The sequence below is a fragment of the Pituophis catenifer genome, unplaced genomic scaffold (genome assembly GCF_029215685.1).
Source record: "Pituophis catenifer annectens isolate HBS135680 unplaced genomic scaffold, rPitCat1.0.hap2 SCAF_17, whole genome shotgun sequence".
Classification (NCBI taxonomy): Eukaryota; Metazoa; Chordata; class Lepidosauria; order Squamata; family Colubridae; genus Pituophis; species Pituophis catenifer.
Genome location: NW_027256897.1, coordinates 7,108,560 through 7,134,103, shown reverse-complemented (window position 1 = coordinate 7,134,103; position 25,544 = coordinate 7,108,560). Strand labels below are relative to the sequence as shown.

At 44.3% G+C, this 25,544-nt stretch overlaps 1 protein-coding gene across 1 annotated transcript in view; it reads left to right on the top strand.

Moving 5' to 3' along the window:
- The window catches only part of TNC (tenascin C), a 46,591-nt gene extending 30,303 nt beyond the window's left edge, over positions 1 to 16,288 (top strand). Inside the window, exons 15-25 of the mRNA XM_070955924.1 lie at positions 1,729 to 1,851; positions 3,307 to 3,450; positions 6,099 to 6,218; positions 6,620 to 6,763; positions 8,379 to 8,509; positions 9,367 to 9,499; positions 12,088 to 12,239; positions 13,708 to 13,804; positions 14,036 to 14,197; positions 14,630 to 14,793; positions 15,887 to 16,288. Of these exons, the coding sequence (XP_070812025.1) occupies positions 1,729 to 1,851; positions 3,307 to 3,450; positions 6,099 to 6,218; positions 6,620 to 6,763; positions 8,379 to 8,509; positions 9,367 to 9,499; positions 12,088 to 12,239; positions 13,708 to 13,804; positions 14,036 to 14,197; positions 14,630 to 14,793; positions 15,887 to 15,997 (1,481 nt within the window). The 3' untranslated portion in view covers positions 15,998 to 16,288. The remainder of the gene's footprint in view (positions 1 to 1,728; positions 1,852 to 3,306; positions 3,451 to 6,098; positions 6,219 to 6,619; positions 6,764 to 8,378; positions 8,510 to 9,366; positions 9,500 to 12,087; positions 12,240 to 13,707; positions 13,805 to 14,035; positions 14,198 to 14,629; positions 14,794 to 15,886) is intronic.
- The last annotated feature ends 9,256 nt before the right edge of the window (positions 16,289 to 25,544 follow it).

Sequence of the window (25,544 nt, the reverse complement as noted above, 5' to 3'; positions counted from 1 at the left end):
ACAGTGACGAATAATCCAGCGTTTTATTTCTAGGGTGCCTTTATTTCTTCCTCTCTCCCTCTTTATGTCTCTTGACCGAACTAACCTTCTTAATCGTCTATATTTCAAAGGTTTCTAATACGGTTTTCTTTTCTTTCTCGCCGTATGAAAAAAAATGGGCACCAAAAATGATTCTTGTCTAGGCTAAGTGGCATGCATAGAAGTGATCACCGGTTTAGGAAAAACCCGTGGAATAATTTTGTGGAAAATCTTCCCCCACCCCTAAACCAATCCAAAGAGTGTGTTTATTGTTATTTAAATCAGTGGACTTGGAAAGCTTATTTCCGGCAGGGGGTTGGTAATGGTTATTTCAGAGATGGACTATGGAAAGGTTGAGATTTTGTGCACATCCAACTTGTCCTTTAAAATCATAAACAATAAACAAACAAGCTAACAGTAAACAGCCTGTTTAACCACTCGTTAAATTGGATGTAGATGTTTCAACCTTATTTCTTCCAGGCATTTTTTTTTTAAGTAATCAAGACACTACCATTTGAAATGCAAATATTTCCAAATCAAGGATTTTAAATCTTGGTCTGTCGGTCTGTCTGTCTGTCTGTCTGTCTGTCCCTCTCTCTCTCTCTCTGTCTCTCTCTCTCTTTCTCTGTCTGTCTGTCTGTCTGTCTCTGTCTGTCTCTGTCTGTCTGTCTCTCTCTGTCTCTGTCTCTGTCTCTGTCTCTCTCTTTCTGTTTCTGTCTCTCTCTCTCTCTCTCTCTCTCTCTCTCTCTCTCTCTCTCTCTCTGTGTGTGTGTCTCTCTCTCTCTGTCTCTGTCTCTCTCTCTGTCTGTCTGTGTCTCTCTGTCTCTGTCTCTGTCTCTCTCTCTCTTTCTGTTCCTGTCTCTCTCTGTCTGTCTGTCTGTCTGTCTCTGTCTCTCTTTCTGTTTCTCTCTCTCTCTCTCTCTCTGACTCTGTCTCTGTCTCTCTCTGTCTCTCTCTCTCTCTGTCTCTCTCTCTCTCTCTGTCTCTGTCTCTGTCTCTCTTTCTGTCTCTCTGTCTCTCTGTCTCTCTGTCTCTCTCTCTCTCTCTCTCTCTCTCTCTGTGTCTCTATCTCTCTGTCTCTGACTCTGTCTCTGTCTCTCTCTGTGTCCCTGTGTCTCTCACTGTCTCTCTCTTTCTCTGTCTGTCACTCTGTCTGTCTGTCTGTCTGTCTCTGTCTCTCTCTGTGTCTCTGTGTCTCTCTGTCTCTCTCTCTCTGTCTCTCTCTCTGTCTCGCCCTCCCTCTAACTTTCATTTGGGGGGAACATTGAAAGAAAACCTTTAATTTGCATTTGAGACAGACAAATTAGGAAAGAGGGGTAGAAGAAATCTAAGAATATTCAAGCAACATATTTTTTAAAAAATTCCGCATCTTTAAACGTACAGCTATGATGTTTAAGCTGTCTCTATAGCTCGGGAATGACATAATGCTCAGCATCGAGATTATCTGTTGTCCAAAATAGAGATTATTTGTTTTTCTGCAGTGTTTATTCAGCCTTGTATTACTATAAAAAGTCAAAGCTGGGCTGCCAAGAGACATGTTTGCAAACAAAGACTTTTCTTTTATGGAGCTTTTCACTTTAGTCATAACACTGGATTTAACACAATCTTCACTGTAGCTCCTGCCCCCAAGATTCTCTCTGAGTTTTTTCCCAGCTCACCGAGCTACTGAAAATATGTGTTAACTCCTTTTCTTTCTTTCTCTGCATACAGCAGTGGGATCCCCGAAGGAAATCTCTTTCTCAGAAATAACGGAAAGTTCAGCTGTGGTTAGTTGGAAGCCTCCCTTGACGCGGGTCGACAGTTTCCGAATTTCGTACGGTCCAGAACCTGGAGGTAAGAAACAGGACTGGCTCCAGGGGTCGGCTGCTGGGGGGTTCGCAGAGGTTCAGGAGAACCTCTAGCTAAGATTCTGTGCAGTTCAGAGAACCCCCAAATCCCACTCCTGGATGGCTCCACCCACCCTACCCTGCCCCTCCTAGGAGTCCCCACGCGATCTGTTTTGGATGCAGGTAAGTGCAGGGCACACACAGAGGCTCGGGGAGGGTGAAAAATGGGCCTATTGAAAGTTTAGGAGGCCTGTTTCTGGCCTCCAGAGGGCCTCTGAAGTCTGGGCAAGCCATTTCTGCCCTCTCGGAGGCTCAAGAAAAGCCTCCGGAGCCCGGGGAGGGCAAAAATGTGCGCCCCCCGCCATGGTGCAGGAGGCTGCCTAGGCCGTGGCCACGCCCACCCAGCAACCAGGCAGAGAACCCCTTGCTAAAATTTTTGAAGCCCACCCCTGACTGGCTCCTACCTTGACTAAGCTTATGTTCTGCTTTGAAGTATATGTTGATGAAACCGAGCCAGAATGGATCACATTAAAGGAAGCGGCTTGCAAAAGTGAAGACTTTAAGGAATGCTGTGGACGAGAAAGTGTGTTTGATTGTCAAAAAGGAACAACATAAGGGGTCCTTGGTGCTCTCTGAGAACCTTATTGGTTCTCCAAAGCAAGAGACAGATGGCAGTCCAATCTCTTCTTGAAAGCTTCCAGGGATGAAGCTCCCACAACTTCCGAAGGCAACTTCTGTTCCATTGGTTGATTATCCTCACTGTCAGAAAATGTCTCCTTATTTCCAGGTTGATCAGTTTCCATCCATTGTTCCTTGTCTGGCCTTCAGGTGCTTCAGAAAATAGCTTGACCCCCTTCCTCTCTGTGGCAGTCCCTCAAATATTGGAAGACTGTTATCATGTTGTCACTGCGTTTTTGTATTTACCAGATGAGCTCTTATTTTTGAACTCTAAGACTTACCGTAGCTTGCCAAGTTCTTATCAGTAACTGATACTGCGCATGTCTACATTCCTTCACTTTCTTCTAACTTTCTTTGTTCTCTTGCCAAGAGGTCTGGCCAGAAGAGGTGGCCGGGAAAGCTTTGCCAAAATGTAACTAATTAGACTAGTGAGATGTTTTATTTTCTTTATAACAAATAAATGAGTTTTTCTTAGAAGATAAATCTTCGGGTTTATTTTCTTAAGTATACTTCAAGGAAAACCCTCAATTCATCCTCTAAATCAAGGTGCGATTACCCAAAAGCAGAATGGGATTAATTGTCACCCTGACACATGTCTCCCCTGGTCCTTTTCTTCACTAGACTATCTATACCCAGTTCCTGCAACCATTACTAGTTGGTTCTGTTTTGTCCTGCCTTTTTTAAAGTTTACACGCAACTGGAAGGATAGGAATTTTTTTTAAAAAAAAAAAATACCCCTCTGTGAAAGCCCAAACTAACAAGTTTTATTCATCCTCTATTCCAGATGACCTCAAATCTCTGACCGTGGATGGCAACCGGAGTAGAATCAAGCTAGTAGATCTGATCCCTGGCATAAAATATATCGTCAATGTTATAGCTATCAAAGGATTTGAAGAAAGTGATGCTGTCTCTGGATCTCTGCTTACAGGTACGTACAGGGAAGAAATGAGTGCAATTTGTCCATCTTCGGTGTTACAAGGGAATGTGGGGTCTGTATAGAGGGAGAGGAAGAGAAAGAGGAGAAGAAAAAGGAGGAGGAGGAGGGAGCCTCTAAGTCCTTCTTTTCATTAAATTAGACATATCCAATTCCTGCATCCATTCTTCATATGTTTGTAGCCTGTGGTGAAATCCAATTTTTTTTTTACTATTGGTTCTGTGGGCATGGTTTGGTGGGCGTGGTGTGGCTTGGTGGGCATGGTTTGGTGGGCGGGGCAGGGGAAGGATACTGCAAAATCTCCATTCCCACCCCACTCCAGGGGAAGGATACTGCAAAATCCCCATTCCCTCTCCACTCCTGGGGGAAGGATTCTGCAAAATTCCTGCAGCCTCCAGTCCCCTAACCATCTTTGTTGCTCTTCTCTGCCCTCTTTAAATGTCGACGTTCAACACTTTTCATTCCTATCCATTTGCACAGGGGTTACTCTTGTTCTGTCCCCGTTCCACTCACGCACCCCCACAGACGGCCCGGAGTTAATAAGCCACACGACAAAATTCTTTGAAAATAAAGCTGGCAGCAACCCAGTGGCTAGCTGCCAATTCAGACTTTACTCACACAAAACAAAGATTAGACTGCCAGCATTCCGATAAAACAGGCAAAGTTTCAGCAATACATGGATTAGTCCAAATGCAGTCCGATAAAGCAGGCAAAGTCCAGTAACGCAGAAATCATGGATTATTTCTAGTTTTTGCTCGTCACAACCTGAAGCGGCCACCACACCCACATTTATACCCTGTGGGGTGTGGTCCAGTGACTCAGCTAATCTCTGGCACACCTTCCCCTCTGCTGCGCACGCTTCTCCCTACGCCGCTGTCGAGGATCCAGCCAGCACTTATCTCCTTCATCGCTGTCCACCTGTGGCTGTGGGGACGTGCTTGGCTCTGGGCCTATCTTTTGGCCTTTGCTGTCCTCCGGAGGCATTGCCAGAGAGGAGGGTCCTGGAGAGGGAGGCCTTGCCAACTCCTCTCCCTCACTCTCAAGAGTCTGCATCTGTTGATAGCCCAGGCTCAGGCAACGGAGCCACAACAACTCTTTGAGAGTGGACGGCAAAACAGATGTGGAATAGTTTAAGCCGTAAGCTGTTCCCTTGGTAATGGTGAGGCCATAACTCAACCCTCTTGCCAAACTGATGCAGCCTGAAACCAGACGGAGATTTCACTGGCTTTAAAGCAAAGTATGACAGCTCCTTTGATTGAGCACCAAGGAAGCTGCGAGCAGAGGATGAAAAATCGCCACTGGATTTTGGCCTTCTGTTCAACCCTTCCCACGCCATCCCCAATCTCTGTTTTGTTTTCTCCAAGAAATGGCTTGGGGTTGGAAAGACAAACAGAGGAGCTGTCCTGCAAAGACAGATTGATGAGTTCAGGCTGAACTTTTTTTAAGCCAAGGGCCTCTTTTTACGAGGAAAAATAAGCCAGGCTGCTTCGGTTTAACATGTTTTTTTAAAGTCCCTTGTCTCATTCCTTTATTCTTTTTAAAATTTGGACTACATGTCCACATACTGCACCTTCTTGAACTTCGCACATTCTGGGAGCAGCCAAGAGAGAAATTTAGGAGGGACTACGTGGGCCCTTCTGTCTGTCTTCTTTATCGGAAACCTTATTATTGTAGAGCTGAAGAAGCTTCTTGGATGAGAAGTGAACCGTCTTCAAAGAAAAACCAGAAAGCCCACCAGGGACGCAATGGCTCAGTGGCTAAGATGCTGAGCTTGTCAATTGAAAGCTCAGCAGTTCAGTAGTTCGAATCCTTAGTGCTGCGTAATGGGGTGAGCTCCCATGACTTGTCCCAACTTCTGCCAACCTAGCAGTTCGAAAGCACATAAAAAATGCAAGTAGAAAAATAGGGACCACCTTTGGTGGGAAGCAGAGGTGGGTTTTAGCAGGTTCTGACCAGTTCTGGAGAACCGGTAGTGGAAATTTTGAGTAGTTTGGACAACCAGTAGTACAAATTCTGTCTGGCCCCGCCCCCATCTATTCTCTGCCTCCCAAGCCCCAGCTGACAGGGAGGAAATGGGGATTTTGCAATAACCTTCCCCTGTATTGGGGAGGGAATGGAGATTTTACAGTATCCTTCCCCTGGAGTGGGGTGGGAATGGAGATTTTACAGTATACTTCCCCTGCCATGCCCACCAAGCCATGCCATGCCCACCAAGCCACACCGACAGAACCAGTAGTAAAAAAATTTGAAACCCACCACTGGTGGGAAGGTAACGGCGCTCCGTGCGCCTTTGGCGTTGAGTCATGCCGGCCACATGACCACGGAGACGTCTTCGGACAGCGCTGGCTGTTCGGCTTTGAAATGGAGATGAGCACCGCCCCCTAGAGTTGGGAAGGATTAGCACAGATGTGCGAGGGGAACCTTTACCTTTATGTGGGTCCTTCTGTCTTCTTTATCGGAAACCTTATTATTGTAGAGCTGAGGAAGCTTCTTGGATGAGAAGCGAAATGTCTTCAAAGAAAAACCCGACATTTGCCTCTTGAAAAAAAAAAAAGCACCTTTACTGGGACTTATTTATTGTATGTTCTATGCGCTCAACCAGGGAGTTGTTGTTTATTGTAATGGTGTCGCTCTCTTTCTAGAATTGGATAGTCCGTCTGGACTGAGGGTCGTAAACATCACAGACTCCAAAGCTTTAGCTGTTTGGCAACCAGCCCTTGCGGCAGTGGACGAATACCTGATTTCCTATATTGCAGAAGGAGGTAAGTTCTGGAGAAAAGCTGCAGCTACATTCCAGTCTCTGTCCACCACTCTCTGTCTCTCTCTCTGTCTCTCTCTCTGTCTCTATCTCTATCTCTCTGTTTCTCTCTGTATATTTCTATTTCTCTTTCTCTCTCTCTCCCTTCCTCCCTCTTTCCTTCTCTCTCCCTCTCTCTCTCTCTCTTCAAACCCCCCCAACTTTCCAATGCCAACTTCTACAGATGATAGACCACGCTGAGTCTACCAGAGCTCTACTCTCCACACCACAGATCATTCCAGCATGAAATTTGTCAACATTCACAAGCATTGGATAAATGAATGTCTCTTAAAATAAGCAAAGCAAGAAGAACGGCAATCCATGCTTTGCTCATTTATCATATGTTTCTCCTTCTCGGTCATTTAGAGACAGAAGTGACTCAGAGAGTATCTGGCAACACCATGGAATATGACCTCGTTGGCCTTCGACCAGCTACTGAATACACCCTCACGATTCAAGCCATCAAAGGCCCTCAGAGAAGCAGGGTCCTCTCTACCAAATTCATCACAGGTAACCTGACTGGGTTTTGTCTTATTTGCTGGATCAAATTATGACATCTGATCCAGTTTTCTGTCTCCCAAAGCAGCCTGCTATTCAGGGAGCTCCCAAAACAGTAAAGGAAGATATAAATTTGTACCACATAGTATCAGCCTTGTTAACCCTCAAGACTCTTTTTCCGCTATGTATTCAAAATGGACTGTGAGATAGATAGATAGATAGATAGATAGATAGATAGATAGATAGATAGATAGATAGACGGATGGAGATGGAGGGAGGAGGGAGGGAAGGATGATAGGTAGATGATAGAGATAGATGGAGGGAGGGAGGGAGATGGAGGGAGGGAGAGAGGGAGGAGGGAGGGAGATGGAGGGAGGGAGGGATAGCAGGAAGGAGGGAGGGAGATGGAGGGAGGGATGAAGGGAGGGAGATAGATAGATAGATAGATAGATAGATAGATAGATAGATAGATAGATAGATAGATAGACAGACGGATGGAGATGGAGGGAGGGAGGGAGGGAGGGATGATAGGTAGATGATAGAGATAGATAGATGGAGGGAGGGAGATGGAGGGAGGGAGAGAGGGAGGAGGGAGGGAGATTGAGGGAGGGAGGGATAGCAGGAAGGAGGGAGGGATGAAGGGAGATAGATAGATAGATAGATAGATAGATAGATAGATAGATAGATAGATAGATAGATGATGGAGGGAGATAGATGGAGGGAGGGAGATGGAAGGAGGGAGGAGGAGGGAGATAGATGGAGAGAGGGAGGGAGATAGATAGATAGATAGATAGATAGATAGATAGATAGATAGATAGACAGATGGAGGGAGGGAGGGGTAGGGGGTAGGGAGGGAGATAGATGGATGGATGGATGGATGGATGGATGGATGGATGGATGGATGGACTGAGATAGATTGAGAGTGAGAGAGAGAGATGATATGTATATGTATGTGCATGGTTATATATTTATTTTTCTTTCAAGAGCAGGCATTAAAATTTCATTATTTAATGTGTGCCAGGGTGTTCACAGAAAAAAAGCGACAATAAAGTTTGGTTTGTCTTGTCTTAAATGGAATGAAACCCCATTTAGGAAGTTTCAGACCTGAATCGAAGCTTCCTAGAATGCTTAACAAAAATCCATCCTAAGTTTCATTAGAAAGAAATATATTTCATAAAGATTGCAGAGTGCGGTTTAGGTATCTTGTACATTTTAGTGGGGGGGGCTCTCAAACTAGCAAGACCTTAGCACATTAGCAAAACTTTAAGTGATGTGGTGGAATGTAGTCTGGATTCCCAGAAAGGAGGAACTGCTTTCCAGAGAGCAAAGAGAAAAGTTTGGTTGATGGGAAGAAGGGTTAAAATGGCTTCTCCTTAGCAATTCCCAGAGTATATCTGTAGTTATGCAAATAGTTGCTTTAATCTAGCAAGATTCTGTCTGTAAGTAAAGAATAATAAAGGGAACTATTTGAGTAATTATACGTGTCATTCTTCATTCTTGGGGATTGATAAGGATGTGGTTGAAACGTCATCTCTAGTTCGCCAGATCTTGGTGACCTTTTTCCAGCTAGATTTGTGCTGATGGGGTTCCATCAATCTGATTCCTGTCACCCGTCTCACAATATTAGGTCCTGATGCTCCCAGATCTCTGACTGCTTCTGATGTCCAGTTTGAAACAGCCCTGCTCACGTGGAAGCCACCCCAGGGCTCTATCACAGGCTACCTCCTGATCTACGAATCCGCTGATGGCAAAATCAAGGTAAGAAAGTGTTTAGGTCCAGAACTGGTCCTCTCTTACACACAGAAGCATCTCTGCTTTATCTGCGGCATTTAAAGGACTTTCTCCTGACATGTCCATTTCCCGGTGGCTAGACTGGGAAGTAAAGGGACAAAATGGAAGACAACGATGCTTCCATAATGTTGTGAAGAAAAAGCAGCATGGACGGAAGCAGTGGAAATTAAACTCAACTCAACTGTATTTTTGAAGGTTGATGGCTAATGACACCACTTTTTATTTCTGGGAGTTTCAAGATAATCCTATTCCACTGCTGGAATGGCCTGGGAATAGCCCAGACCTTCACCCAATTGAAAATCGATGGAGCTGACTAAGGAAACTTGTTAGTCAGAAGCGACCCAGCAATAAAACCCAGTTAATAGAAGCCATCATTCCATCTTGGTTTCACATGATAACAGCTGCAGAACTAAAAGACTTGGTTCACTCCATGGGATGATAAGGCTGTAATTCATGCTAAACTAAAGGATTAACTGGCATGGCGATCATTTTTGTATATCTCGTTTTTTCTATGGTGATCATTTTTGTATATCTCATTTTTTTTCTACATGTTTCCCTTTTCTTCTTTATACTGTAACTGCTATTCTAACAGCAAAACCTTAATGAAAGTTATTGCATGACATTCTTGATTAAATTATCTTTCCATTGATATACAATTTTATGGTACTACTCCAAAAAAAAAGTGGTGTTATTAGCTAGTTTTAGAAAATACACTTTTCCCAAAAGGCTTCCACAATTTTGGCCACTCCTGTATTCAACCAGCTTCCATCTTCAATTATTATTATTATTATTATTTTTGTCTTCTGCTTTTATTTCTCTGGCAGGAAGTGGTCCTGGGTCCCGAATCGACTTCTTACACCTTGGTGGACTTGAGTTCCTCCACATTGTACACGGCAAAGCTGCAGGCCCTGCTCCACACTTTAAAAAGCAACTTCATCCAAACCACGTTCACCACAAGTAAGGGACGAGCATTTCCGAAGAAAGGCGTATCCATGTTCTTTTCGATGCCAGTTATATGGGGGAATGGCAGAGCTTCCAAGAAAGATACAGTGTTTTCCCGAAAATAAGACCCTGTCTTATATTTTTTCGAACCCTGACATAAGCGCTTGGCCTTATTGCCATGCGCTCAAAAGCCCAATTGCGCTTATTATCAGGGGATGTCTTATTTTGGGGGAAACAGGGTAGGTAGATAGGTAGATAGATAGATAGATAGATAGATAGATAGATAGATAGATAGATAGATAGATAGATAGATATAGATACCGTGTTTTCCCGAAAATAAGACCCTGTCTTATATTTTTTTGAACCCTGAAATAAACGCTTGGCCTTATTGCCATGCGCTCAAAAGCCCAATTGCGCTTATTATCAGGGGATGTCTTATTTTGGGGGAAACGGGGTAGTCCTTGACTTACGACCTGTTCTGACCTAGGCTTCACCAAATCGCAAAACAGACTCCTTCTCCCGAAAAAAAACCCATCCCCTTTTTATTTGGCTAATGTGAATTCCTAGCATTCGCATCCAGCAAAGTCCCGGCAAACAGTCTTTCAAGGATGAATTGCAACCACAGACCTTATCAGTCCTTGGAGAGTTGCCAGGCCGATAGCTTCCAGGTGCAATGCTGTACGGTGACATACGTGGCAAGGAGTCTCTGTGAGGCGCCAACTCAGATAAGGAAATCTTCCCACTAATAAACGAACTAATTGTCTCCTGCAAACACCACTCCCCTTTTGCTCCTATTTGTTCCCTATAGGAGGGGCCATTCAGCATCCCCTTGTGCCTTTACTTCCGAGTTGACCCTTGTTCCTTAGCTGTTCCCTTCTCCTGACAGCTCTGTGCATGCGCACATCGGGAACAGGCTCCAGCTATTCTTCTGCCCCAATTCCGAAGGTAGCTGATAACTGTCAGACGGCCCTGGCCTCATCTCTGCCTCCGACGCAGAGCCCTCATCAGCCCCAGACTCCAGGACTGGCCCATGTTCCTCCCCAACCTCCTCATTGTCCAAATCTGCCGCCAGCTCCACTGGCAGGCCACAACATGACCTTTCATTTAGTGACCATCTGGAGTTACCACGGTACTGAAAAAAGGGAATTATGTCAATTTTTTTCACGATGGTTGAAGCATCCCCCCACAGTCATAGGATCAAAACTGAGATGCTTGGGCAACCGGTTCGTATTCATGACGGTTGCCATATCCTGGGGAGGTCATGTGATTCCCCTTTTGCGACCTTCCAGCGAGCAATGGGGTCAATGGAAGAAGCCAGATTCACTTAACAACCCTGTTACTAATTAACAAACCGCAGTAATTCGTTTATCCACGGTGGCCAGAAAAGTCATAAAATAGGGCAAAACTCGCTTAACTGTCTCCCTTAGCAACAGAACTTTGGGGCTCAATTGTGGTCAGAAGTCGAGGACTATCTGTAGAGGGAAATTCTGTTTGGGGTGGGTGGAGGATAATATTTTTTTTAAAAAAAAAAGGAAGGGAGGAGATAGAAAACGATGAGCTGAAATGAAATTTGCTTTTCAAAAGCGTCTCGGCAGCCTCTGAATGAGTGGGGTGCGATAGAACGCAATTCCTTCTTTTCTATGACAATTGTGTTGCACAGGGAGCCTGATTTTGTGCCCGTGGGAGACAGAGGCAGACATTATGCAAAGCACAATCCTCCCATTTCCCCATTGGCATAAGCCTGGAATGATAGGTCAGGGTTTTGCAAAAGGACAACGATGCATAACGAGGCCGTCTCATAATGGGCCAGAAGATGCTTGGAGAAGAGTCAAAGAAATTAAAATAACCAGGGAGGGATAGAACAGATTTCCACACACACACCCATGTTTGAACCGCAGCCCCCATGTCTAGCTTTCTTTAAAAAAAAAAACACATCCTAATGGTTGTAATGCAAAGACTGTGTAAAGAGAGGGAAGAGAATGTCAATAGGGAGGAGGAAGAGGAGGAGAGGGAGAAGGAAAAGGAGGAGGAGGAGGAGGAGGAGGGAGAGGGAGTTGGAGGAAGAGGAAGAAGAAAAAAGGAGAAGTAGAAGCAGGGGGAGGGGGAGGGGGAGGGAACAAGGGAGGGAGATGGAAGAAGAGGAAGAGGAAGAAAAAGAAGGAAAAGCAGAAGGAGGAGGAGGAGGGAGGGAGATAGATGGAAGACGACAAAGAGGAAGAAGAACGAAGAAGAAGGAAAAAGAAGAAGGAAAAAGAAGGGGGCAGAGGAAGAAGGAAAAGGAGGAGGAGGAGGGAGGGAGGGAGATGGAAAAAGAGGAAGAGGAAGAAGGAAGGAGGAGGAAGATGATGCCTAAATCTTCTCCTCTTTTAAATTTAAATTTTTAAATTTTAAATACAAATTTTAATTTGTTATGGGGTATTTTAAAATTCAGCCCAATTATTTAATTCGTTTTAATCTATTTTAAATTTTGTATCTCTGTGTTTTATCTTCTGGCTGTTCACCGCCCTGAGTCCTTCGGGAGAAGGGCGGTATAGAAATTTAATAAAATAAATAAAAATAAAAAAAGTTTCCCTCTTTGCAACATTCCCTTCCTTTCTCTGCAGCTGGGCTTCTCTACCCTTACCCCAAAGACTGCTCCCAAGCTCTGCTGAACGGGGAAATCGCTTCTGGACTGTACACCATCTATCTCTATGGCAATCAGTCACAGCCTGTTGAAGTGTACTGCGACATGAATTCTGACGGAGGCGGATGGATTGTACGTATTTTCTCTCGTTGGCTTTTTCGTCCCTTCTTAAAGGTGTTGTGTGTGTGTGTGTGTGATTTGCACCAGTGCATGGAGAACCTAAGAAAGGGTAGAAGATTCTCCCACGCTTCAGAGGTTACTCCTGCCATTCCTTAGCTTCTCTGTATATGAAACCCATATAGTAGAGTCTTTAGGTTGGGTTGGATTTTCAGATCACCGAAGCCTGCCAATATATCTTGGGGTGCCTCAATTTCTCCTGGGGATGATAGTCCTCTATTTCCCCTGCAAAAATAGTCCCTGGAGGTTTTTAAGAAGAGACTGGTCGGCCACTTGTCTGAAATGGTATAAGTTCACCTGCTTGAGCAAGGGGCTGGACCAGCGGTGAAATCCTATGAAGTCTACTAGCGGGTCTGTGAATCTGCTACTGAGCGCGCGCTTTAACAGTAAAAGAGTTGGAAGAGACCTTGGAGGTCATCTAGTCCAACCCCCTGCTCACACAGGAATCCCCCTGTACTAGGGATTCGAACCGCCGAACTGCCAACATTTCTGATCGACAAGCTCAGTGTCTTAGCCACTGAGCCAGGTAACCTCCTTTGCACGCGTGCACACCTGAGGCGCGCCCACGCAGGGCTAAAAAATGAACATTTTGAAGCCTTCCGAGTCTGAAAAGGTAAATAGAACAGCGAGGGGTGGGGTGGGGAATCTACTGTGTCACACAATTTAGATTAGCTAGAAAGCAGGAAATCTGACGATTCTAGCTAATATCAATGGCGCATCACAGCTGATCCGTCTCCCAGCTGATCGTCGGAAATACCAGTTCGCCCGAACTGGTAGCATTTTTTATTACCGGTTCAGGAGAACCGGTCTGAACCGGTAGCATTTCACCCCTGGGCTAGACCAGAAGACCTCCAGGGTCCCTTCCAGCTCCATTCCATTCTATTCCATCCCATTCCATCCAGGGGTGAAATGCTCCCGGTTTGGACCGAATCGGGCGATCCGATAGTGAATGTGGCAGGTGGTTTGGAGAACCGGTAGCGATGGCGGCGCGAGGCTTCACCCACCCGCCCGGGTGTCATTACTTCCTGGTTTTAACCAGGAAGTAATTTGTTTTTTACCCTCTGTGCATGCACAGAAGGTTTTGCACATGCGCAGAGGGTCTGTGAGTGCATGTGATGCGCATGTGTGCGAGCACTTCCGAACTGGTAAGGAAGGTAAGTAGATTTCACCTCTGATTCCATCCCATTTTATTCCTATCTAATCTCCATTCCATTCTATTCCCTATTCCATTCCATTCGATTCCTTCTCTTATTCCATTCCATTCCACTCCACTCCACTCCACTCCACTCCGTTCTATTCTATTATTCTATTCTATTAAGAACCCATATTAAGGAAGGTTAGGTAACTCGTACTTGCCAGCATCCTGTTCAGATCCCGTTTACAATCCTCTAAAATGACCGTGATTGCATTGGGATTTCCCCAGGTCTTTTTAAGAAGGCAGAATGGCGAAGTGAACTTCTACCAGAATTGGAGGACTTACGAGAATGGCTTTGGAGATCCCAACAATGAATTCTGGCTAGGTAGGTGGCTACGAAGTTTATTGAGTCAATCGAGATCTGTTGGTTCTTTTAAATGAATATGCAGTACTTCAAGCTCCTGTATGCTTTACTAGAAGGGTAACATCCAATATGATTTCCTGCCATGGTGTTACTACTTCTCCCAAGCTTACAGTACTTTGTAAAGTCTTCCAGATATGGTTCCAAAGACACATTCTCGGTAGCGGTGAGTTTCACATTTTTTTTTTTTTGCAGGACTGGACAAGCTTCACAAAATCACTTCCCAAGGCCCGTATGAGCTGAGGGTGGATCTGCGTGATCACGGAGAGACTGCGTATGCTCTCTACAACAAGTTCAGCGTCGGGGATGCCAGAACACGCTATCGGCTGAAAGTAGATGGCTACAGTGGTAATGCAGGTCGGTTTTTCTGTTTGTTTTGTGAAAAGAAGGTGTTATGGTCCGCCAGCAGCCTGCGGACAGTGAGGAGGCTGGGGAGGAACATGGGCCAGTCCTGGAGTCTGGGGAAGGCCTGGATGAAGGCTCTGCGTCGGAGGCAGAAAGGGGGCCAGGGCCATCTGGGAGTGATGCGCTGACTCCGGAGCCTCCAGAGTTGGACATCAGCGAGGCAGAGGAACAGAGGAAACTTTTTTTTTTTAATTTGATTTATATGCCGCCCTTCTCCGGAGACTCAGGGCGGCTTACAGTGTGTTAAGCAATAGCCTTCATACTTTTGTATATTTATACAAAGTCAGCTTATTGCTCCGTGACCTAGTAGCCATAATAATCTCCATAACTATATGACTATCCTTATTTGTGTGTCAAAAATATTCTCCTCTTCCCATCATACAGGTGAATCCATGAGTTACCACAACGGACGGGCGTTCTCCACCTTTGACAAGGACAATGACTCCGCCATCACAAATTGTGCCTTATCATACAAAGGGGCATTCTGGTACAGGAACTGCCACCGAGTCAACCTTATGGGTCGGTACGGAGACAACAGTCACAGCCAGGTAAGTTGTTCTGGATGAGCCCATGTGCATCCATTACCCTAGAACCGTGATGGTGAACCTATGGCACGCCATATTGGTGGGCACATGAGCTCAGCTCTGGTGCGCATGCGCGTGCTGGCCAGCTGATTTTTGGGCCTTCTGGGCCCACCAGAAGTAGGGGAACAGGCTGTTTCCTGCCTCCAGAGAGCCTTGGGAGGGGGGGAGAGAAGGCCCATTTTTCTGTCTCCCTGTTCTGTCCCCGTCCCACACACGCACCCCCACAGACGGCCCGGAGTTAATAAGCCACACAACAATGTCTTTGAAGATAAAGCTGGCAGCAACCCAGTGGCTAGCTGCCAATTCAGACTTTACTCACACAAAACAAAGATAAGACTGCAAGCATTCCGATAAAGCAGGCAAAGTTTCAGCAATACAAGGATTAGTCCAAATGCAGTCCGACAAGGCAGGCAGAAGTCCAGTAACGCAGAGATCATGGATTATTTCTAGTTTTTGCTCGTCACAAATTGAACCGGCCACCACATCCACATTTATACCCTGTGGGGTATGGTCCAGTGACTCAGCTAATCTCTGGCACGCCTTCCCCTCTGCTGCGCACACTTCTCCCTGCACCACTGTCGAGGATCCAGCCAGCACTTATCTCCTTCGTCTCTGTCCACCTGTGGCTGCGGGGACGTGCTTGGCTCTGGGCCTATCTCTTGGCCTTCGGTGTCCTCCGGAGGCATTGCCAGAGAGGACGGTCCTGGAGAGGGAGGCCTTGCCAACTCCTTTCCCTCACTCTCAGAGTCTGCATCTGTCGATAGCCCGGGCTCAGGCAACGGAGCCACAACACTCCCCAGCCTCCAGAGCCTTGACTATACGCACTTTTATTGGCCATGGTGAATTGGCCATGATGAGTTGGCCATGATGAGTTGGCCATGGTGAATTGGCCATGGTGAGTTGGCCATGATGAGTTGGCCATGGCGAGTTGGCCATGGTGAGTTGGCTGCAGCAAGTTGGCTGTGGCAAGTTGTCCCATTACCCTCCACACCATGATGCTGGTCTGATCGACCCATCCCTAACTCTGACCTCACCTTACCTCTTTTCTATTTTGCAGGGAATCAACTGGTTCCACTGGAAAGGCCACGAGCATTCCATTCCATTTGCGGAGATGAAGCTACGGCCTTCCAATTTTAGGAATTTGGAAGGAAGGCAGAAGAGAGCGTAAAGGATCTCTCCTTTTTTTTTTTTCCTTTTTTTTTTCTTTTGGCATTGACCGAGAAAAACGGAACAAAAGGGTGGGAAATAATAATAATAAAAAAAAACGAGCTTTTCTCCCCACTCACCCCAGAAAAATTGAGAAGAGAGAGAGAGATACAGAGATTGGCGACAAAGCTGGAAATGTGTACCAAAGTATCTGTGTTGTGTGAGAGCCCACCTTGGCTCTTTTTGACCAGTTTCTATTTTTATTTCTTTTTTGTGGGGTGGGATGGGGCTTGGAAAGCCTTATTCAAAACGTAGCATGCTCAGTGGAGCATTTTTTTTGTTTCCTTGTCCATAGATGGCTTTCTTTGCACCAAAGAAGATAATCTTGGAAGGGGAGGGAAAGAGGGAAGGATTTCTATATAGGTTTTTTTTCCCCTTCTCTCTCTCTGTCAGAGGGCTTTTGTTGACTTGAAACTTTCCTGGGTGGCTCAGAGGAACTGCAAGAATGGAAGGACTTCTCTCTTTTTTTTTTCCTTCTCCTCGCTTAACAAACCAGCCACAACAAAAGACAAATAATAATAATAATAATAATCGTGTTTGTGTCCATTCCAAATTAGTAGTTCACACTCTGGAATCTCTCTTCGTCTCCATCCCTTCATCCGTCCATCCATCCATTTCTCAGTACCGGGAAAACAGGAGGAAACAGTTCAGCCTAAAAATTAATATTATTAATATAAATGATGTGGGGAGGGGGGGAGGGAAAGGAAGATTATAATAATAAGCTAAATTTGTGTCATTTTGTAAAAAACAATAAATAAAAAAATAAAAAAAATAGAAGCCCATGCTTTCTGAAACCCAACGGGACGGTGTCTGATTGTAATTTTTTTTTTTAATTAATAAATAAAAGCACAAGTTTACTTTTATAGATATTTCTGGTTTGGATTTTTTTTTTAACCCCCCGGGGCTGTACTCTTTGTGTGCAAAGCCAGGGTTGTGTCGGAATAGGAGTGCAATTGTGGGCTTTTGGGTGTCTGTGTAATTGTGTATTAAATGGATGCAGATCAGTTTTGATTCAAAAAGACCGATTTCACTTAGACATAAAGCAACAGCTTTAATTTTCTCTTGGGCTATGGCTCCTTCCTTCCCTCCCTCATCTTTCTTCTTCCTTCCTTCCTTCCCTCTTCTTTCTCCTTTTCCTTCCTCCTGTCCTCCCTCCCTCATCTTTCTTCTTCCTACATTCTATCTTTCCTTCCTTCCTTCCTTCCTTCCTTCCTTCCTCTCCATCCTCTTTCTCCTTCTTTCTTTCCTTCTTTCTTTCCTTCTTTTGTTCCTTTGTTCCTTTGTTCCTTCCTTCCTTTCTCCCTCCCTCCTTCTCTTTCTCCTTCCTTCCTTCCTCCTGCCTTCCCTCCCTCCTTTCTCCTTCCTTCCTTCCCTCCTTCCTTTCTCCCTCCCTCCCTCCTTCCCTCCTATTTCTCCTTCCTTCCTTCCTTCCTTCCTTCCTTCCTTCCTTCCTTTCCTTCCTTCCTTCCTTCCTTCCTTCCTTCCTTCCTTCCTTCCTCCTGTCCTCCCTCCCTCATCTTTCTTCTTCCCACATTCTTTCCTTCCTTCCTTCTTTTGTTATTTTGTTCCCTTCCTCCCTCCCTTCCTCCCTCCCTCCCTCCCTCCCTCCCTCCCTCTTTCTTTCTTTCTTTCTTTCTTTCTTTCTTCTTTCTTTCTTTCTTTCTTTCTTTTTCTACTTTCTCCTCCTCTTTCTTTCTTTCTTTCTTTCTTTCTTTCTTTCTTTCTTTCTTTCTTTCCCTGTCTCCAACTAAACAAAGCCAAGAGAAATAGGGGGGTGGGGTGGGAACAAGAATTAGTTACATACTGCTATTTGGAAGAAGTTGGACTATTTCCAATTTACAGAGTTTACTTTGTCTTCCTCTGCCTTTCCAACACAATTTTTTAACAGGGGGGTGGCAGTAAAGCAAGGCTTAGTTGGACAAAGAATTGAGGCGGGCAGCACAGTGAGAGGTTCAAGGATTCTTTTCTTGTTTCTCGGGGTTCTTTAAAACAATGATAGCCTTCCTTAGAGGCATAGCCCAGCTCTAAAGTTTCCCAGTATTCATCTCATAAAATGGCATGAAACGCCCTCAATCCTCGCTGAAATCTTAAGAAACCTACAGAATTTGGAACAGAACAATGTAACGGGGGTGGGGGGTGGGGTTGAAACTGTAATGGATCGGATTAACCATCTTGGAAACTCTTGGCTGAGATGATTTAAACAACAAGAAGCTGGCCGGGAAGGAGAAGACAGAAAGGCACATAAAAGGAGAAGAATTGTGAATCATTCAAATGACTTAGCACCAGTGGTGAAATCCGAATTTTTTTTACTACCAGTTCTGTGGGTGTGGCTTGGTGGGCATGGCTTGGTGGGTGTGGCAGGGGGAGGATACTGCAAAATCTCCATTCCCACCCCACTCCAGGGGAAGGATACTGAAAAATCCCCATTCCCACCTCACTCCAGGGGAAGGATACTGAAAAATCCCCATTCCCTCCACACTCCTGGGGAAAGGATATTGCAAAATCCCCATTCCCACCCCACTCTGGTTCTCCAGAACCTATCAGAACTTGCTGGATTTCACCCCTGAACCGACGGGAGAAAGCATTAAGAAGTTGCAGAAGGAAGGATGAGCTTGAGATAGATGAACGCTTAAGATTAATTTAAGATGAAAATCAACATTGTTGAGACTCGATGAAAGAGTGCAGAGAAGAGGAAGAAAGATGATTAGGAGACTACCATTGTGAGGGACCTCTTGTGTTTTTTCCATCTGTTATGCTCAGATGTCTTGTGAAAACTCTAAAGCCTTGCTAGGCTCAGCAGAAGCCCTTCTGAAATTCAGGTAACCTGAATAGGACCAAACATTCCATCGTTTATGTCAGAATTCCTGAAACTTGGCAACTTTAAGACTTGTGGACTACAACTCCCAGAATTCCTCAGCCAGCCAACCAAAGCTGCCAGACTTGACAACTTTGAAACTTGTTGTGGACTTCAAATACCAGAAGCCCTCAGCCAGACTTGTGGACTTCAACTCCCAGTGGTCCTCAGCCAGACTTGTGGACTTCAACTTTCAGAGGTCCTCAGCCAGACTTGTGGACTTCAACTCCCAGAGCTTCTCAGCCAGACTGATGGACTTCAACTCCCAGAAGTCCTCAGCCAGACTGGTGGACTTTCAACTCCCAGAGCTTCTCAGCCAGACTGGTGGACTTTCAACTCCCAGAAGTCCTCAGCCAGACTGGTGGACTTCAACTCCCAGAGCTTCTCAGCCAGACTGGTGGACTTTCAACTCCCAGAAGTCCTCAGACAGACTGGTGGACTTCAACTCCCAGAGCTTCTCAGCCAGACTGGTGGACTTCAACTCCCAGAGCTTCTCAACCAGACTGATGGACTTCAACTCCCAGAAGTCCTCAGCCAGACTGGTGGACTTCAACTCCCAGAGCTTCTCAGCCAGACTGATGGACTTCAACTCCCAGAAGTCCTCAGACAGACTGGTGGACTTCAACTCCCAGAGCTTCTCAGCCAGACTGGTGGACTAAAACTCCCAGAAGTCCTCAGCCAGGTTTATGAATTTCAACTCCATGACTTCATGGCTGGCTGAGGAATTCTGGGAGTTGAAGTCCACAAGTTGCCAAGTTTGGAGACCCAACTCATATGTGAGTTGGGTCTCCACCATTATTTCACTATCTCCATTATCTGTAACTATAATCCCGGAATCATACACAGGAACTGAGGTGTAGACTTATCAGAACACAATACAGGGGAATGAGTACACCTAGCACTGATGAGGTTACCTAATTGGGTAATGAAACGCCTGCAAGAAACAAACCAGTTCAGAGAGCACTAAAGATGCCACAATAAGCACTTCACACCACTTTCGTGTGAAACTTATTTTGATGTTGTTCAGAACTGCGTCAGCAGCAAAAACAGCACCGAGAAGGCACGTGCACTGTGCACCCAAATACAGATGTAGTAGTGGTTTCATCTGAAGGTGGTTAAAATCAAGATGTGCTAGATCCACTTTTATTTCACCTGTAACTATATTTTGCCAAATTGCCTTGATGGGAAATTTCTGCTCAGAACCACTAGATGGCACTGCAACCCCATTTTTGAGAAATGAGCCACTGGTAGCAAAAATACAGAATAGCAGAGTTGGAGGGAACTTTGAAGGTCATCTAGTCCAACCCCCTGCTCAGACAGGAAACCCTATACATTCCAGAGAAATGGCTGCCCAGTCTCTTCTTGAAAACCTCCAGTGTTGGAGTACCGACAATTTCTGGAGGCAAACCCTTCCATTGATAATTATATCATGTCAGGACATTTCTCCTTAGTTCTAGATTGGATCTCTCTCTTTAAGGATTTTCCACTTTTTATTTCTAGTCCTGCCTTCAGGTGCTTTGGACAATAAGTCAATTCCATTACCTCTTGGATAATCACTTCAACTGCTGGAAGATAGTTATCAAGTTTAAGACTTGTGGACTTCAAGTCCCAGAATTCCTCAACCAATTTGTGGACTTCAACTCCCAGAATTCTTCAGCCAGACATGTGTATTTCAACCCTAAGACTTATTTATTTATTTATTTATTTATTTATTTATTTATTTATTTATTTATTTATTTATTTATTTTTAAATTTGTATACCGCCCTTCTCCCTGAGGACTCAGGGCGGTGAACAGCCAAGTAAAAGCATAAACTACAAACATTAAAATACAATTAAAAAGATATATATAAATTTGGCCCCATGATTAAAAACAATAACAAACAATTAAAAACATTTTAAAAAGTGTTAGGCCAGCCCAGCTTGCTGGAAAAAGTGGGTTTTAAGGGCACGGCGGAAGGCACCGAGGTCTTCGATTCTCCTTATCTCTGGGGGCAGCTGATTCCAGAGGGAAGGTGCCCCCACAGAGAAGGCCCTCCCCCTGGGGGTCACCAGCCTGCATTGTTTTGACTTAATGGCTGGCTGATGAATTCTGGGATTTGAAGTCCACAAATTGCCAAAGTTGGAGACCCAACTCCAATTCCCTCTTCACTGGGATAACCTGTGATAATGATTAGGGGACTGGAGGCTAAAACGTATGAAGAACGCTTGCAGGAACTGGGTATGTCTAGTTTAATGAAGAGAAGGACCAGGGGAGACATGATAGCAGTCTTCCACTATCTCAGGGGCTGCCCCAAAGAAGAGGGAGTCAAGCTATTCTGCAAACCACCTGAGGGCAGGACAAGAAGCGATGGGTGGAAACTCATCAAGGAGAGAAGCAATTTAGAACTAAGGAGAAATTTCCTGACAGTGAGAACAATTAATCAGTGGAACAACTGGCCTCCAGAAGTTGTGAATGCTCCAACACTGGAAGTTTTTAAGAAGAGGTTGGATAACCATTTGTCTGAAGTGGTGTTGGGTTGCCTGCCTAAGGAGAGGGTTGGACTAGAAGACCTCCAAGGTCCCTTCCAACTCTGTTATTCTACTCTGTTCTAACCCCTTAAGTAATGAAGACAGTTATCAACTTTGAGACTTCAACTCCCAGAATTCCTCAGCCAGTATGGCTGAGGAATTCTGGGGGTTGAAGTCCACAAGTCTCAAAGTTGCTAAGTGTGGCGACCCCTGGTTTATGCAATGTTCTGTTCAACAAAATTTATTTGACTGTAATTTGCACCCATTATTTCTGGTTCTAGTTTGGGGGCATTTTTCCTATACTACCTGAACATGGTTATCACAGCTGTCTTCCATCCAGATGAATGGATGAATTTCTCCAGGTGAACAAATCAGGGTTTGTTTTCCTTCAGTCTACCCACATAGAGCATGTCTCCAAGTCCCTGTATTATTTTCCTTGTTTTAACCGGCCAATAATCCCAAAATCATGCACAATAATTGAGGCGTCGATTTATCAGAACACAACAGAGGTTGAACGAGTACACCTAGCACTGATTAGGTTACCTAATTGGGTAATGAAACGTCTGTAAGAAACAATGGATTGGATTCAGGTGTGAGCCACTATTATTTCCCCTGTCACTATAAAAGTTTGCCAAGTCGCCTTGATGGGAAATGTCCACTCAGAACCACTAGATGGCACTGTAACCCCGCTTTTGAGAAACGAGCCACTGGTAACAACACAGAATAGTAAATTGGAAAAACGAGCCACAGGTAGCAAAATACAGAATAGCAGAGTTGAAGGTCATCTAGTCCAACCCCCTGCTCAAGCAGGAAACCTGTATCATTCCAGACAAATTGCTGTCCAGTCTCTTCTTGAACTCCTCCACTTTTGAAGCACCCAATGTCTGGAGGCAAACCCTTCCACTGATTCATCGTTCCATATCAGGAAATTTCTCCTAAATTCTAGGTTAGAAGGATTTTCTCCCTGTTATGTCTAGTCCTGCCCTCAGGTGCTTTGGAGAATAAATCAATTCCCTCCTCTTTGGGATACAAAGAAGTGTGTCTTCTATCTACTTTCCTCAAGTGCTGGAAGACACTTATCAAGTTTCCCAAATTAGGAAACTCAGTTAGCCGGGCTGTCCTGATTTTACGGTTGGTTTTAAAATTTGATATGGATTTTCATTGAAAAGTTTTAAATTACAGGCCAAATTTATTTAATTATTTTCAATCTATTTTTAACTTGTGTGTATAAATGTTTTTATCTTGGCTGTTCACCGCCCTGAGTCCGAAAGGAGAAGGGCAGTATAGAAATCTGAAAAATAGATAGATAGATAGATAGATAGATAGATAGATAGATAGATAGATAGATAGATAGATAAATAAATAAATATCTAAGATTCCCAAGGCTAACAGGGACTCAAACATAACTCTGGTTTTCAATCTGAGTTACAGGTAGTCCTCTGCTTACAAATGTTCGTTTAGTGAACCATTCAAAATTACAGCAGCACTGGAAAAGGTGACTTATGACCGGTACTTACATTAGAACCATCATAGCATCCCCATGCTCATGGGATCAAAATTTGGGCTCTTGGCAATTGGTATATATTTATGATGGTTGCACCATAGAATAGGAATAAGAACAGAATTTGGATAGAATTTGGAATAGAATAGAGTAGAGTAGAGTAGAGTAGAGTAGAGTAGAGTAGAGTAGAGTAGAGTAGAGTAGAGTAGAGTAGAGTAGAATAGGGAATGGAATGGAATAGAATAGAATAGAATAGAATAGAATAGAATAGAATAGAATAGAATAGAATAGAATGTGGAATGGAATGGAATGGAATGGAATAGAATAGAATAGAATAGAATAGAATAGAATAGAATAGAATAGAATAGAATGGAATGGAATGGAATGGAATGGAATGGAATGGAATGGAATGGAATAGAATAGAATAGAATAGAATAGAATAGAATAGAATAGAATAGAATAGAATAGAATAGAATAGAATAGAAATCTTTATTGTCACTTTAAATGTACACTAATCACATACATTAAAATGAAAATTTTGTGGCATTCAGTTCTCAAAAGATAACCATTATGGATATACCCACATATATGGCACAGAAATATCACAGTACACATCCTCTATGGAACCTGTTTTCCCTGTTCCCTTCTGGGAGGAGCTTTGTGGTATCTGAAGCAGAACATCCAGATTCGGTCACAGTTTTGTTCCGTGCAGTATCAATCTTGTGAACTCTCAACCTTCCTCTTTCCAATATGTGTGGGTGGATGGGTGGGTATAGGGAGAGAGAGGGGGAGAGAGGGAGGGAGAAGGGAGGGAGAGAGGGTGAGAGAGAGGAGAGGTGAGAGAGAGGAGAGAAGAGAGAGAGAGAAGGAGAGAGAGAGAAAGAGAGAGAGAAGAAAGAGAGAAGGAGCAAGAGAGGGAAGAGAGAGAAATAGGGGAGAGAAAGAGAAAGAGAGAAAAAAGAGGAACAGAGAGACAGAGAGGAGAGAGATGGGAGAGAGGGAGAGAGAGAGAGGAGAGAGAGAAAAAGACAAAGAGAAAGAGAGAAAAAGAGAGAAAGAAAGAGACAGAGAGAAGGAGAGAGGTGGGAGAGAGAGAGAAAGAGAGGGAGGGAGGGAGGGAGAGGGGGAGAGAGACAGAGAGAGGGAGGGAGGGAGGGAGAGAGAGAGGGACAGGGGGAGAGAGAGAGAGATTTCTACAATTCTCCAGCCCAAAAGACAGATCAGGAACAAAACAAATAGACTTTGGGAGGGTGGAAAATGAGCAAGTCTTCGTTAGTGTGATTTTGGATTCAGAGGTTGTTTCAAGCAACAAGTGCCAAAGCATAGCTCAAAAAATAAATAAATAGATAGAAGAAGTCAAAAGATTTGATTTATAGTCTTGTAAAGTCGTACATGTTTCTGCTTTCTCCACGTTTTAGAATGCGAATGAATGGAAGGGATGAATTTTGTGAGGTTTTTTTTTTTTTTTTTACAAAATGAACTAAACTGACTTGATTTGAACCGACTGAGATTTCTCGGTGGATGCTAAGTACATCCTATTTGTTGCGTTATTATCAGACGGCGTATTTATTTCTGGCTTTCCGTTTCAAAATATAGCCAGTAACTTTAGAGTAAATAAAGAGTAATAAAGGGAAATACCCCGGTGACTGGCTCAGACGCGTCTATTTAAAAACAAATAATCAGACTCGCAACAAATATTGCTGATAGCAATAATAATAATAATAATAATAATAATAATAATAATAATAATAATAATAATTAATAGAATATAAATACACACGGCTGACCAGGAAAAGTCCACTTGTTAAGCTAAAAGAGAAAAAGCCACACTCAGTGGAAGAAAGAATGAGGAGGACATGACAACTTCGCTTAACTTGCTGAGGGGAAGTCATTGTGAAACAGTGCGAGTGAATGTGGCCACTGAGCATGGAAAAAATGAACCACAATCCGATCGCCGTTTCCGTCCGTGTTTAATGGTACAGAAAGTATGGAGAGAAGCAGGGAGAATTTGCAGGGTGGGAAAGAGCAATAAAGCAGCTGCCTATCTCTATGGTCATAGGAACATAGAATCACAGAATCACACACAGCACCATAGGACCGTAGAATCATAGAACCAGAGAATCATAGAATCACAGGACCATAAAATCATAGAGTCATCGAATCATAGGACTATAGAATCATAGAACCATGATCCTATGGTCTATGTCAGGAGTCAGCAACCTGCGGCTCTGGAGCCGCATGTGGCTCTTTCACCCCTCTGCTGCGGCTCCCTGTCACTCAAAATACGCATCACAACCGCCAATGTGCGACACCTGTCGGCACGCGATTTATTGAGCTTTTCAACCCCCGGTAGGCCAACCCTGGATAAATCCAAGAAAAGGAAAGTTTCAGAAGAAAACCGAATGTTTAATTCAACGACGTATGCTAGTTTTGTGGCCGCTCAAGAAATAGTCAGGCACGGGAAGGATTTTGTGACTCCCGGTGTTTTCTTTTCTGTGGGAAACGGGTCCAAATGGCTCTTTGAGTGTTTAAGGTTGCAGATTCCTGGTCTTCCTGGTTTTAACCAGGAAATAACCTGTTTTTAACCCTCTGTGCATGCGTGGCGCATGCACTTCCGAATAGGTTGGGAAGGTAAGTAGATTTTG